The sequence below is a fragment of the Hylobates moloch genome, unplaced genomic scaffold (assembly GCF_009828535.3).
Source record: "Hylobates moloch isolate HMO894 unplaced genomic scaffold, HMol_V3 SCAFFOLD_11, whole genome shotgun sequence".
Lineage (NCBI taxonomy): Eukaryota > Metazoa > Chordata > Mammalia > Primates > Hylobatidae > Hylobates > Hylobates moloch.
Genome location: NW_026652286.1, coordinates 68,340,997 through 68,353,085, shown reverse-complemented (window position 1 = coordinate 68,353,085; position 12,089 = coordinate 68,340,997). Strand labels below are relative to the sequence as shown.

At 37.7% G+C, this 12,089-nt stretch overlaps 1 protein-coding gene across 11 annotated transcripts in view; it reads left to right on the top strand.

The window, feature by feature from the left end:
- The window catches only part of FAM76B (family with sequence similarity 76 member B), a 67,901-nt gene extending 56,012 nt beyond the window's left edge, over positions 1-11,889 (top strand). For 2 of the 11 annotated variants that reach the window (XR_009215746.1, XR_009215749.1), the window contains exons 14-15: positions 752-797; positions 2,460-2,475. Coding sequence is in view for 3 of the 11 variants with exons in the window: in XM_058446959.1 (XP_058302942.1) it covers positions 752-797; positions 2,460-2,482 (69 nt within the window). In the remaining 8 variants the exon portion in view is untranslated. Of the gene's footprint in view, positions 1-751; positions 798-2,459; positions 2,561-11,876 lie in introns of those variants that run through there. The other 9 variants (XR_009215747.1, XM_058446958.1, XR_009215748.1 and 6 more) reach the window with 8 other exon arrangements.
- The last annotated feature ends 200 nt before the right edge of the window (positions 11,890-12,089 follow it).

Sequence of the window (12,089 nt, the reverse complement as noted above, 5' to 3'; positions counted from 1 at the left end):
TTATCCAGAATATTAGAATTTTTGATGGTTGACTTGACTGGGTTGCACAGTTTTTTTAACTTTTATTTCTGTATATATACCTGAAAAATTCTAGAAATGTCATTCTCTTCAGAAACAAAAAAATATGGTTTTATATATATATATATATATATGGCTAGATATAGATATAGGGGCATGTGTATACACATGCACACATATATACATATATGTCTCCTATGTTGCAGATAGCAGGGACTTTATAGCCAAGACACCTGCAGTTTGATCTTGGGTCTATCACTTTTTGTTGCATAACTTTAATTCAGACTTCAGTATCTCTGAAATTATTTCGTCACCTATAAAGCAGACAGTGACATAATTTTATGAAAAGGCATTAAAATATAGTCTATAAAATGTAAAGTATTAATAATAAAAATAGTAAACAAAAGAGCATTGAGAGTTTTGTCCCAATATCTCTCTATATATCTACATAGAGAGAGAAGCATATATATATATAGAAAAAATATAAAACATACCATCTATATCCATATCTAGCTATGTCTATCTACTATGTACAAGTTCTTTACACGGTTCCTCACAGTAAATTGTGAGATCAGTAATGGCCCTACTTTACAGATGAGAAAACAGCTCAGAAGTCTAAGAAATGTGTTTAAGCTCACACAGTTAGTTAATTGTAGATAAAGATCTATTCTTAGTCTATTTGGCTTGAAACCCATGTTCTTTTCACTCTGCTATGTTCTACCCTTTTCTGCAGATCTACTATGGAGGCAATACAAATCTACAAAGAAAATTAATGAGAAGTGAGTATTTCATTTCAAATTAATCCGCTACAGAGTTTTTTTTTTTTAAATCAGTGTTTAAATACCATCTGCCTTTATAGACATTTCACTGCAACATATCAACTTTTTAGGAATGTAAGCATTACATAACATGAGACATGTCTTTTAAAATGAATGCCAATCAATGTGTTCTGGGCTACAGAAGATCTTTGTTGCTATCTTCCATATGTATAACTTCCTGACATCTTGACTAGTGTCATGGGTAGAATCCTTTAGTGAAAGTAGAAATGACATGGAAGGGATCACATGTTTGTGAGACATCAGGACTCTCATAGATACATTTGATTTGAATTCCTACATTGTGTCAGAAGGCGTTCAGGAAAGGGCAGAGAAATGCACAAGACAACTTCCCCACCATTAAGTACCATGACATAGTATGGTAAAGAGGCAATACTCAGAAAACTCCATAGATAGAGAGATAGAAAGATATTCACATATATATAGTGATATATACAGCATGTTTCCCAATCCAACAGCATCAGAATGGCAGTCCAAATATGGTATTCCTTTGGCTTTGTGTCGTTCACACCAGACTCCTTTAAAATCTTTATGGATTACTTCTGAGTTATTCTCAGCGTATTTCACCAGAACATCCCCGCCCCCAAACACTATCATTTTACTTCTTTCCAGCCCCAGCTTTTCTGCCTAGGGTAGGGTCTGCTGCCAAATATCCCAGTGCGAAAGAAGCAGATGCTGCTGCCCAGGGCTCTTGCCTTTGCTCCCTCCTGCCTCCTGCCCCCTGCTTTCCCCAGGATTGAAGCGATCTCATCGTGCCAAAACCACTGATGAGGGCAGCTTTCTGCAGAAATCTCATGTTGTGTTCTTTCCACTGGTGTGTGGAGGACTCCCCCTCTCTTTTGTATCACACCCCTGGTATCTGTGTAACCCATGTCCTCAGGCCTCACCAGTCTGTTGGTAGAAATGGAGTCACGTTAGCATAATGCCCAAGATTGGCTCGCTCCTTTCCTCTCATTTATAAAGCTGCAGTGATTTACCAATCCCCACATTTGCCTGAGATTCCTCACTTAAGTGGGAATCCTTAGAGAGCATCTCTGTTCATTCGGAAACAGATCTGTTAGCTGTTTCTACCCACTGAGTCCTCCTTTGAGCTGTCTCTTCTTTCCTCCAACATCTTCCCTTTTTCTTAGATTCCTGCAAAGAATGCTTAAAAATAGTCTTTAGTATCATGAGCCCCAGACATATGATCCTTGTAATACATTTCCATGTTTTGCTTAAGCAGGCTTAAGATAGTGTCTATTACTTCCAAGGGATAGAAATCTCAACTGATACAAGTGCAGCAGGAAGGGGTGGGCTATTTGTCTCTGAATATAGTCACTTTTTAATGTTCTGAATCATTTCATTTCTTCAGAATACCCAAGATTGTCCCCAAACACTTCATTACTAGTTCTATTCTACACAATGAAGCTCTTTCAGATTGATTAATGTTGAGAGCTCAACTCATTTCTCTGATGTGATTTGTTGTCCACACTGATTAAGTGAACAGATTGGTAATTTTATCTCCCTCTGATATTTCAAAGTTTAATTCTCAATCTCATGATTTGTTTTATATTTTATAAATATGTAAATTTAAAAAGTTATTTAGATAAATCACTCTCTTTGCAGATGCGCTGTTATGTTGCAGATAGCACGGACTTCACAGCCAGTCCTGCAGTTTTGTCCTGGGGTCATCACTTTTTGCTGTATGACTTCAATTCAGACCCTTAGTGTCTCTGAAATTATTTTATCACCTATAAAACAGATCAATGATGTAGTGTTGTGAAAAGGCATTGAAAAATATGAAGTCTATAAAATGTAGTGTATTAATAGTAAAAAAGTAAACGAAAGGACGTTGTGAGTTTTGTCTCAGTTTTTCTATAGGAGATAGGTTTGCAACATTTTTTGATTTAAATTCTTTTCTTAGTAATTTTGGAAGTACTCTAAGAAAGAATTTCAAATAGCATTTAGCTAAACTTGATACAGAAAAAATGATAATGTAATTGAATGAATAAAAATTTATGGTAGAATAAAATATATATTTATAAATTTATAAATGTGATAAAATGTGGATTTCCATCAGAGTCTTCTCTGCAGTCTTTTTAGTATTTGATACAGATTTTTTTTCTGAATATACTACCATTATAGAAAGCTGATTTCTAGACTCATATTATGGATAAATATCCAAATTTATCAGTGTCAAACCTAGATAAATAGTCATTAACTCAGCCAGATTTCAGGATGGAGAAAGGGGAGACAGAGGTAATGTTTAACTGTTCCTTTGCCAAGGGCTGGTGAAGTTGTTAAAACATCCATTTCTTCAGTAGGTGCTACACATCATCACCTGAATTAGACTAAAATTAAGATTAGACAGGCAATGTTAGCTTCCTGACTAAATAAACACAAAACAGAGTTTGGATTTTGGACTTAAATATATTTTTATGACTTGCTCATTATTGTTCACCCAAAGACATCCTCTTATTTGGAGTTCTAAGCATTGCTTTCTCCTTTCATTCCTATTCTAACGACGTTGTCTTCAGTGTTATTTTACACATAGTTATTTGTTTGTCTGCTTGGGTTCAGTTACAGCAGGCTTGGTAATACTAATACGATATAGCATCATGTATCCAGAAAGACTGTGTCTAAATTAGCCAATACATTAAAAAAACTTAAAAAGCATGCTTTTATATATTAAATAGAATTTAACATGGGCTTGTTTCTATCAAGTTGATTAATATAATGAGAATATACCACTAAATATATTGCATTGGAGTTGCTAGCTTTTATTTTTATTCAGTAGAACCATAGGGAATTCTCTCTGAATTGTCAAAAATTCTGAATTACTGGTGTACAAATTGAGATAGCGTCTTGTAGATTTTAAATTTAAATGTTCTCTCTAGTTTTTTCTCTTTCTCCACAGCATATTCCCAGCTTCCAAAAATAAATTGGATGAAACTTCCTTTCACCCTCCACAAGATAAATTGAGTTTCCTTGTGTGAAAGCAAAGCAACTAGAAACACAATTTTTCTGTCTTGGAAAGATCTGTTGAGTTATAGCATCATTGCACACAAGGCTTTTACTGATAAGGAAGTGAGGTGTGGGGAGACAAGAGCTCTTGAGAGAGAGGCATATTTAGAGGGAGAGGGGAAACTATACTCAAAAAACTTATAGTTTGTGATCTTTCTGAGAAAAGAGAACATAGCATGTTGGAATAGAACATGTTCTGGAATAAATGAACAGATTTGTGTGAGGTTCCAGCTAAGCCCCTGAAAGTGGACGTTACATGTGCTTAGCAGTTTATACAATCACATTTAATCTTCATACCAATTCTGCAGGATGGGTATTGTTAGCTAAATTTTACTGGTGAAGAAATTGTAGCTCAAAGAACTGGTATGACAAATATGAGACAGAACATGGGATTTTATCTTGCGTCTTCTGATTCTAATGTGTTGATTCAGTCCACCCAGCACCACCTTCCACAGAGTCTCTTTTGTCACCAATAAAACTTGTTTTCTGGCTGGGTTCAAAGGTAGCCTGTGGCTCTAAGGCCTAGAGTAAAGGATTTGGGATTAGTCTGAGGACACCACTTCAGCCTTTACATCCATTAATCTTTATGAACTCCTCAACATGGGTCCATTCCTTCTATTTTATTTAGTTGCTGAATGTCATTGCTTCAAATTAGACTATAAGCTCCCTGAAGGCATGGGCCAGGTTTGTTTTACTCATTGCTTTATATGAAGTGCAGCCCAGCACAATGCAAAAGCATAACAGCATTTGTTCAATGTAGAAAGAATAACTTTTAAAATACACTTTTATTTTAGAACAGTTTTAGATCTACAGAATTATTGTGAAAATAGTTCCATCTTTCCATATACCCCACACTCAATTTCCCCTATTATAACTATCTTACATTCGTATGTCACATTTTTCACAATTAATGAACCAATGGTGATACATTATTACTAACTAGACTGCATACTGTACTCAGTCCTTAGTTTTTTTTTTTTTTCTTTTGAGACAGAGTCTCGCTGTGTTACCCAGGCTGCAGCGCAGTGGCATGATCTCGGCTGACTGCAAGCTCCAGCTCCCAAGTTCACGCCATTCTCCTGCCTCAGCCTCCTGAGTAGCTGGAACTACAGGTGCCTGCCACCACGCCTGGGTAATTTTTTTTGTATTTTTTTTTTTAGTAGAGATGGGGTTTCACTGTGTTAGCCAAGAGGGTCTCGATCTCCTGACCTCATGATCCACCCACCTCGGCCTCCCAAAGTGCTGGAATTACAGGTGTGAGCCACCACACCTGGCCAGTTTTTTGTTTTGTTTTGTTTTGTTTTACCTTATGTTCTTTTTTTGTTGTTGTTCCAGGATCCAATCTAGTGTATCACATTATATTTAGTAGTCATTTCTTCTCTTAGCTATGACAGTTTCTCAGATTTTCCCTGTTTTGAGGACCCTCATAGTTTTGAGGAGCACTAGTTAGATACTGCTACCATTTAAATGTCCCTTCCAAAGCCCTTGTTGAAATTTAATTGTCATTGTAGCAATTAAATTTCAATTTATTTATAATTGATATTTATAATTAATATTGAGGTGGGACCTTTAAGAGGTGATTAGGCTGTGAGCGTTCCCCCATTATGGGTAGGATTGGTGCCATTATAAAAGGGTGAGCTTGGCCCCCTCTTGCCCTCTCTTGACCTTCACTGTTCCACCATGGGAAGATGCAGCAAGAAGGCCCTGGCCAGATGCCAGCCCCTTGATCTTCGGCTTCCTAGCCTCCAGAACTGTGAGCCAATAAATTTCTGTTCATTAGAAATCACCCAGTCTCAGGCATTCTGTTGCAGCAACAAAAATGAATAAGTCAGATATTTTGCTGAATATCCCACAATTGAGATTTGTCTGTTTTTTTTCCCCCATGGTTAGACGGGGTGATGTGTTTTGGAAAGGATGACCGCAGAGGTAAAATGCCATTCTAATTACATCATATCAAGGGTACACAGTATCAATATGATTTATCACTGTTGATGTTAACCATGATCTGGCTTGGTAGTATTTGTCAGGCTTCTCCACTGGGAAGTTATTTGGTTTTGTCCTTTTCTGTATTGTATTCTTGAAAGAAAGTCACTATGTGCAGCCCACACTTGAGTAGTTGTGTATTGTGCTCCCCCTCCTTTAAGGTGGAAAATCTATAAATTATTTGGAATTCTTCTGCATAGGACATTTGTTTCTTCTGTTTCATTTATTTATTTAGTCATTTATATGAGTGTGTAGTCATAAATAATTATTTTATGCTTTAACTTAGAATCTAGTGCTACTTTATTTATTTTGTTGCTCATATTATTCCAACTTTGGCCATTGGGAGATATTTCAGTTGCCTCTTGTATTGTTTTGACGTACCCCCATCAGTGTGGGGTTTTGTTTTGTTTTAAGCACTTTTTTTACTTTCTGTAGTTGCAAGGTGTTCCAGGCTCATCTTGCATATTTTCTGCTCAAGTTCTAGAGCCAGCCATTTTACCAAGGGGCCCTAGTTCCTTTTATTGGAGAATGGTATTAGAAACCAAGATCTGGGAACTAGCTGTGCTTATTGCAACTGGGGTGCAATGGCTTCCAGGCCATCTCAGATGACAAAGCAAGGAGAGAGATGTGTGTGTACTTAATGGCATATATGCACATATCTATAAACATTTCTATATGTAACCATCTGTATCTATATTAATCTAAACATGGGTTTATACTGATATTTCAAACTCTAACCTATCACACATGGATCATTCTAGGCTCCTCCCACTGCTTATCTGTACCCTCTTACTCAACTCCAACAGTAAGAAACTTGGCACCTACCATACACCATCCATTTACTTAATTGCTCAATTCCAATATCCATGTACATTGGTTTCAGAGTTATTGACCCACACTCTTGAGGGAAAAAACTTTGTCAACTAGAGTACACAGAGACCCGTTTGTCTTTAGACTTACAGACTATACTCATTTCCAAAGTTATTTAAGTCGACACCTAATTCCCAACCCCATTTAGTGAGGTTTAATGCATTTAAAATATTAGAGACCTTTATTATACCTGTATTCAATTCTGAGATCGTCTGACTTCCTAAATGATTTTGAAAACATTTGCATAATTTACAATGACACTTTGAACTGTAATATTCTATAAGCTTTGAGGAATACACATCATTACACTATCACACAAGATAGTTTCATGCCCCCAAAAATCCGACACACTTCACCTGTTCAGCCCTACTCACCTACCTTCTGGAATATACAGCATCCACTGAACTATTTACCATCTCCATAGTTTTGCCTTTTCCAGAATGTTATATACCTGGGATTATACATTGCGTAGCGTTTTTAGACTTGCTGTTTTTACTTTGCAATATACACGTAGGAGTCATGCATGTTTTTGTGGCTTGATAACTCATTCCCTTTATCACTGAATAGTATACCATTGCGTGGATATAGCAAGGTTTGTTTATCCATTCATTTATTGAAGGGCATCTTGATTACTTCCAGTTTTTGGCAACTGTTAATATTAATTGAATTGCTATAAACATTCATGTGCAGGTTTTTGTGTGGACTTATGTTTTCAAATCAGTTGGGCAAATACTTAGGAGCATGATAGCTTTTAAGTCTGTATTAGTTGCATAAGAAACTGCCGAACTGTCTTTAAAAGTGGCTATACCATTTTTCATTCCCACCAGCAATGAATGAGAATTTCTGCTGCTCTGAATACTTGATAGCAGTTAGTATTAACAGAGTTTTCAGATTTTAGCCATTCTAATAAGTGGTAGTGGTACATGTCCCTGTTGTTAAATGGATGAATTTTTCACAGACAAGGTTATCATTCACTCACGTTCCCTTGGAAAATGTACAACTGAAAGATCGTCTTTTGGACTCTAAACCCTTGTTTTACAAGTCAGTAAACTGAGGACCAGAGAAGAGCAGTAATTTCACAAAGTTCCAATAGAGTTTGGTAGAACAAGAAATCACACTGAGGCCTTCAGTGTGACAATTGTTCCTTTTTCTTACCATGGTTATTTTACAATAATAGAGCAAACTTTATTGGGTAGAGTTTGAAAAACTTACATTGACAAGAGGTGTTTTTAAAAAAGTTATGAGGCTTCAGAACCAAAGGCAGATACTGTGGGTATGAGCCGATCATTGGGAGTCCAGGCACTGTGGGACTCGTGAGCTCAGGTGAAACAGGGCCATGTTTATAAGGCTGGGGTGGAAGTCATTCTATGTCCAGCTCTGGTAGCTTTGTACTAAAAGCAACCCTACTTCCTGACCATGAGATTACAAGATTACATCTTTAAATGCCTACAATGATTAGAGCAAATCTATGGATCACTGGAAGAGAAAACATACCTTTTTCTTTATTACATTTGCTGTTTGTAAAACACAGAGCTAGGATAAGAACATCTGCTGCTTATCTGTCCTTTTTGTCTAGATACCAGAATCTTGACTGCAAAATTTAGTGAAGTTTCATCTCAGTCCAGAAATCTTTTTATATACCTGGAGGAATTCTTTAACTTTGATTTTTAGTAAGAAAATGAAAGAGTTAATGAATGGTTAGCTAATCTATATTATGAAATGAAAATTGTATGAACTTTATTGTACAGTTAGCATGAGTAAGATAACAATAGTATGTAACAAACCTAAAATCCTATATTCTTATATCTATTTTGATTCCTCCATGCCAAGGAACTGGTAAAATCCTCTGCCAGAGGTGACCAAGGGAAATATTTCTATTTTGGTTCTTTATGCAGGGCTTGACTTGTCTACTCTGCTGTACCTCACATTATTTATGTCCCAGACTCACTGTGCAGACAGATTACTTTTTTCATGGGTTTTCATCTAATTGTATAGAATGCTCTGTATTTCTTCTGCTAGTTCCTAAAGTTCAGATGCAACGTTTTCAGTGCAAAGATGTTCATTATCTCTAGCCATCTTTTTCATATAAATTTTCAGCTACAATCAAAGCTCTGCAAAATACTGTATTTCAGCTTTCTGTATCTCTGTGCACCATGCATGCACTTATCTATGCTGCAGTGATAGGCAGAGTACGAATTTTTGCCTTGTAGAGGGAAGGGAGTGGTTGCCCAACTAGGTATGACCTACAAATGTTCCGCAAAGGCACAGAATTGGTGGATTCTCTAGACTGATAGAATAGACATTTGTGGTTTCCTGATGTGGCAGTTGAAATGGGTACTCCCATTGTCATTTTTTTTCCTGCCCAGAATTGGCCAAAGGTGGCTCTGGGCCCCAGCCGCTCTTAAGGGCAACCCTTTCAATTTTAGTATATGTACTGCTGAAGAGAGCACTGGGAAATACTTCTTTTCTTTCTCTTTCTTTCCTTTTTTTTTTTTTTTTTTTTGACGGAGTCTTGCTCTGTCGCCCAGGCTGGAGTGCAGTGGCGCAATCTCATCTCACTGCAAGCTCTGCCTCCTGGGTTCACGCCATTCTCCTGCCTCAGCCTCCCTAGTAGCTAGGACTACAGGCGCCCGCCACCAAGCCCGGCAAATTTTTTTTGTATTTTTTTTGTAAGTAGAGACGGAGTTTCACCGTGTTAGCCAGGATGGTCTCGATCTCCTGATCTTGTGATCTGCCCGCCTCGGCCTCCCAAAGTGCTGGGATTACAGGCGTGAGCCACTGCACCCGGCCAGCACTGGGCAATACTTTCTAATGGCAAAGTATGCCAGACCTGCTGGATCACGTTGGCATCTGTTATTTCTGTGTACTTGTCTGTGTACATGAGATAGATCTCAGAAGTTTAGCTACAATATTTTCTGATTTTGTTCTATTGCCTTTCAACAAATGGGAAACTGGGGTGATAGCAGTCCCAAAAGTGTCTTCTCCAAAAATTTATCTCTGCTTCAGGGTTCTCAGGTATCTTCTCTTCAGCTTCCCTTTCTACTTTATTCCCCTAAAGATCCCTCAGAATCAGGCAAATATTCCACTGCTACTGTCACTTACCAGCTGTGGCATGAGAGCTGTCAGTAAGGTCGGCAGTGTGTGCCAAGAACAAAACTCCTGGAGGATGAGGAAGCCCTTACCTGTAAGTCATGGTTAAAGAGGTTCTAAAAACGCATTTGACTTCCTAACTCAAGTATTTCCCTTCTGGATTCTGCCAAAGTGCTTGGAATTTCCCACAGTTCCTTATCCCTTGGGTTTAGGCACTAAGGTCTTGTGTGAAGTATAGGTGCTGTTTAAGTATAGGAAACACGAAAAATTTAACTCCGATTAATTCATTGGTTGAGCTGCATTAATTTAGCAGAGGAATAGGATATTCCTGAGAGAGTAAGACATGAGACAGATGAGATTTGTTATGGGAAGAGGAGTTGTTCTTATCTTTGGTGGTTATAGGCTCCTTAGAGAGTATTTCAAATGCTATAACTTTCTCTCCAGAAAAATGTATTATAGTAGAGATGACCTTTTGCAGCTGGGTATGTTTAAAAGTCAAAACTAGATGAAAATTTTGCAGAGACAAAATTTTACTTAAAAGCCTTTAAATCACTAGCAGGGCTTGGTTGTACATGCCTGTAATCCCAGCTACTCGAGAGGCTGAGGCACAAGAATTACTAGAGCCCAGGAGGTGGAGGTTGCAGTGAGGCGAGATTGCCCACTGCACTCCAGCCTGGGTGACAGAGTAAGACCCTGTCTCAAAAAAAAAAAAAAAAAAAAAAAAAAAAGCCCTTAAATCACCTATGAATTATAGTGTAAATGATTTTGTGATATTTACTATTCAGTAATTATTAAGCATATTGAAACTTGATTACCATTGATCTAGACTAAAGAAAAAAGAAAGTGTATATGCTGGTGTCTGGCCCTTTACAGCATTCTGCCTTTGTAGTAACTATTAATTGTCCGGAAGAGAATGGGGAGTACTGTCCATTCTCAAGCTTGCCTGCTGGTTATAGCCCAGTCTGGTTTTTTCCATAGCCTTAATACATGCTAATAGATTTGTTTGTGGTTGAGGATAAAGAAAATTAGTGGCAAGACTAGGTTCTAAAATCAGAACATGAGTTACATTTGTGCAAAATGAGGCTCTACTGTAAACACAAAACTAACTCTTGGTCTGGAGCATTTGTTGTTTCAGGTGGATGGACGGATGGGAATCAGAGCAGCTGGGGAGAGGGTAGGAGCTGAGTGTGATGAAAACACTGTAGAGAATAGAGAGGGAGATGGAGAGGGTTATGTTAAAATCCCTCTGCTGACCTTCAACTTTTTCCTTGGGCCAGCCCCGGCCACAGACTTTTCCTCTTTTTAAAATTCCCTTTGCTCCCATATCTGTTCGCTGCTTCCCGCCATCCTGTCTCTCTCCTATGTGCCCTAGTGCTCCTCCCTGGCCTCTTAGCATTCAGCAAGTGAGGCCTAAAGGAAGTTCTCAGCTGGGTAAAAGGAAAGCATAAAGCAGCCTTATCACCACTTCCCTGATTCCTCTGGGGTTTATTGTTGTTAATTTTCTTATGCAATGTTTCTATGAGGCAGCTGTATTTTCAGCTGGAGAAAACTTTGAGACCTTAAGGACAGAAAAAAAAAAAAAAAAAAAGAGAATCTGTTAAGAAAGAGAGTGGAGAATTTTAAAAGTCAGTATTTCTTTATATAGTATCAACTATAGCCAGTTCCTATTTTTTCTACAAAATCATCCCTGGGTGAATAGAAGGTAGATGGCCACTCTCTCTGATCTAATGGTTTCCCATTTCTTTTTTGGCACAAGGTTATGAACAAAATTCCTCAGTATCTAGTGAAACCATTTATTCAGTTGTTATGTCAGCCTATAAATTTGCTAGGAAGTTAATTAGTGATTTAGGTGCTCTGACCATTACAAAAGCCATAAATCTCTCTATAGAGCCATAAAGGTACATCTCTACCTCTTACCCTATTTCCTCATTTGGTAGAAAATAAAAGGGGGGCATATGATGCACTTTGTTGTTTGTTTATTTCAAAGATTAAATGAGACAATGCATGTGAAAACGCTAATCATTACTTAGCACACCGAACAGTTCAGTGCATGCTATTTTCACTTTTCTTCTTTAGATGAATACTCCCACACTCCAGATGTTTCTGTTCTTATCAGGACCTGGTGCCTATTCCTTCAGAACTCTGAGAGGTGGCAAGAAACAACAGGACATGTGAATTTATACTAAAGCTTTTGGAGAGCTTGTAATGCCAGATGCAGAAAGGTGGGCATGGAGTGGTACACAGTTAGCTTTCATATCCATTACAGCAGATTTATGTATCTTTAAGTTG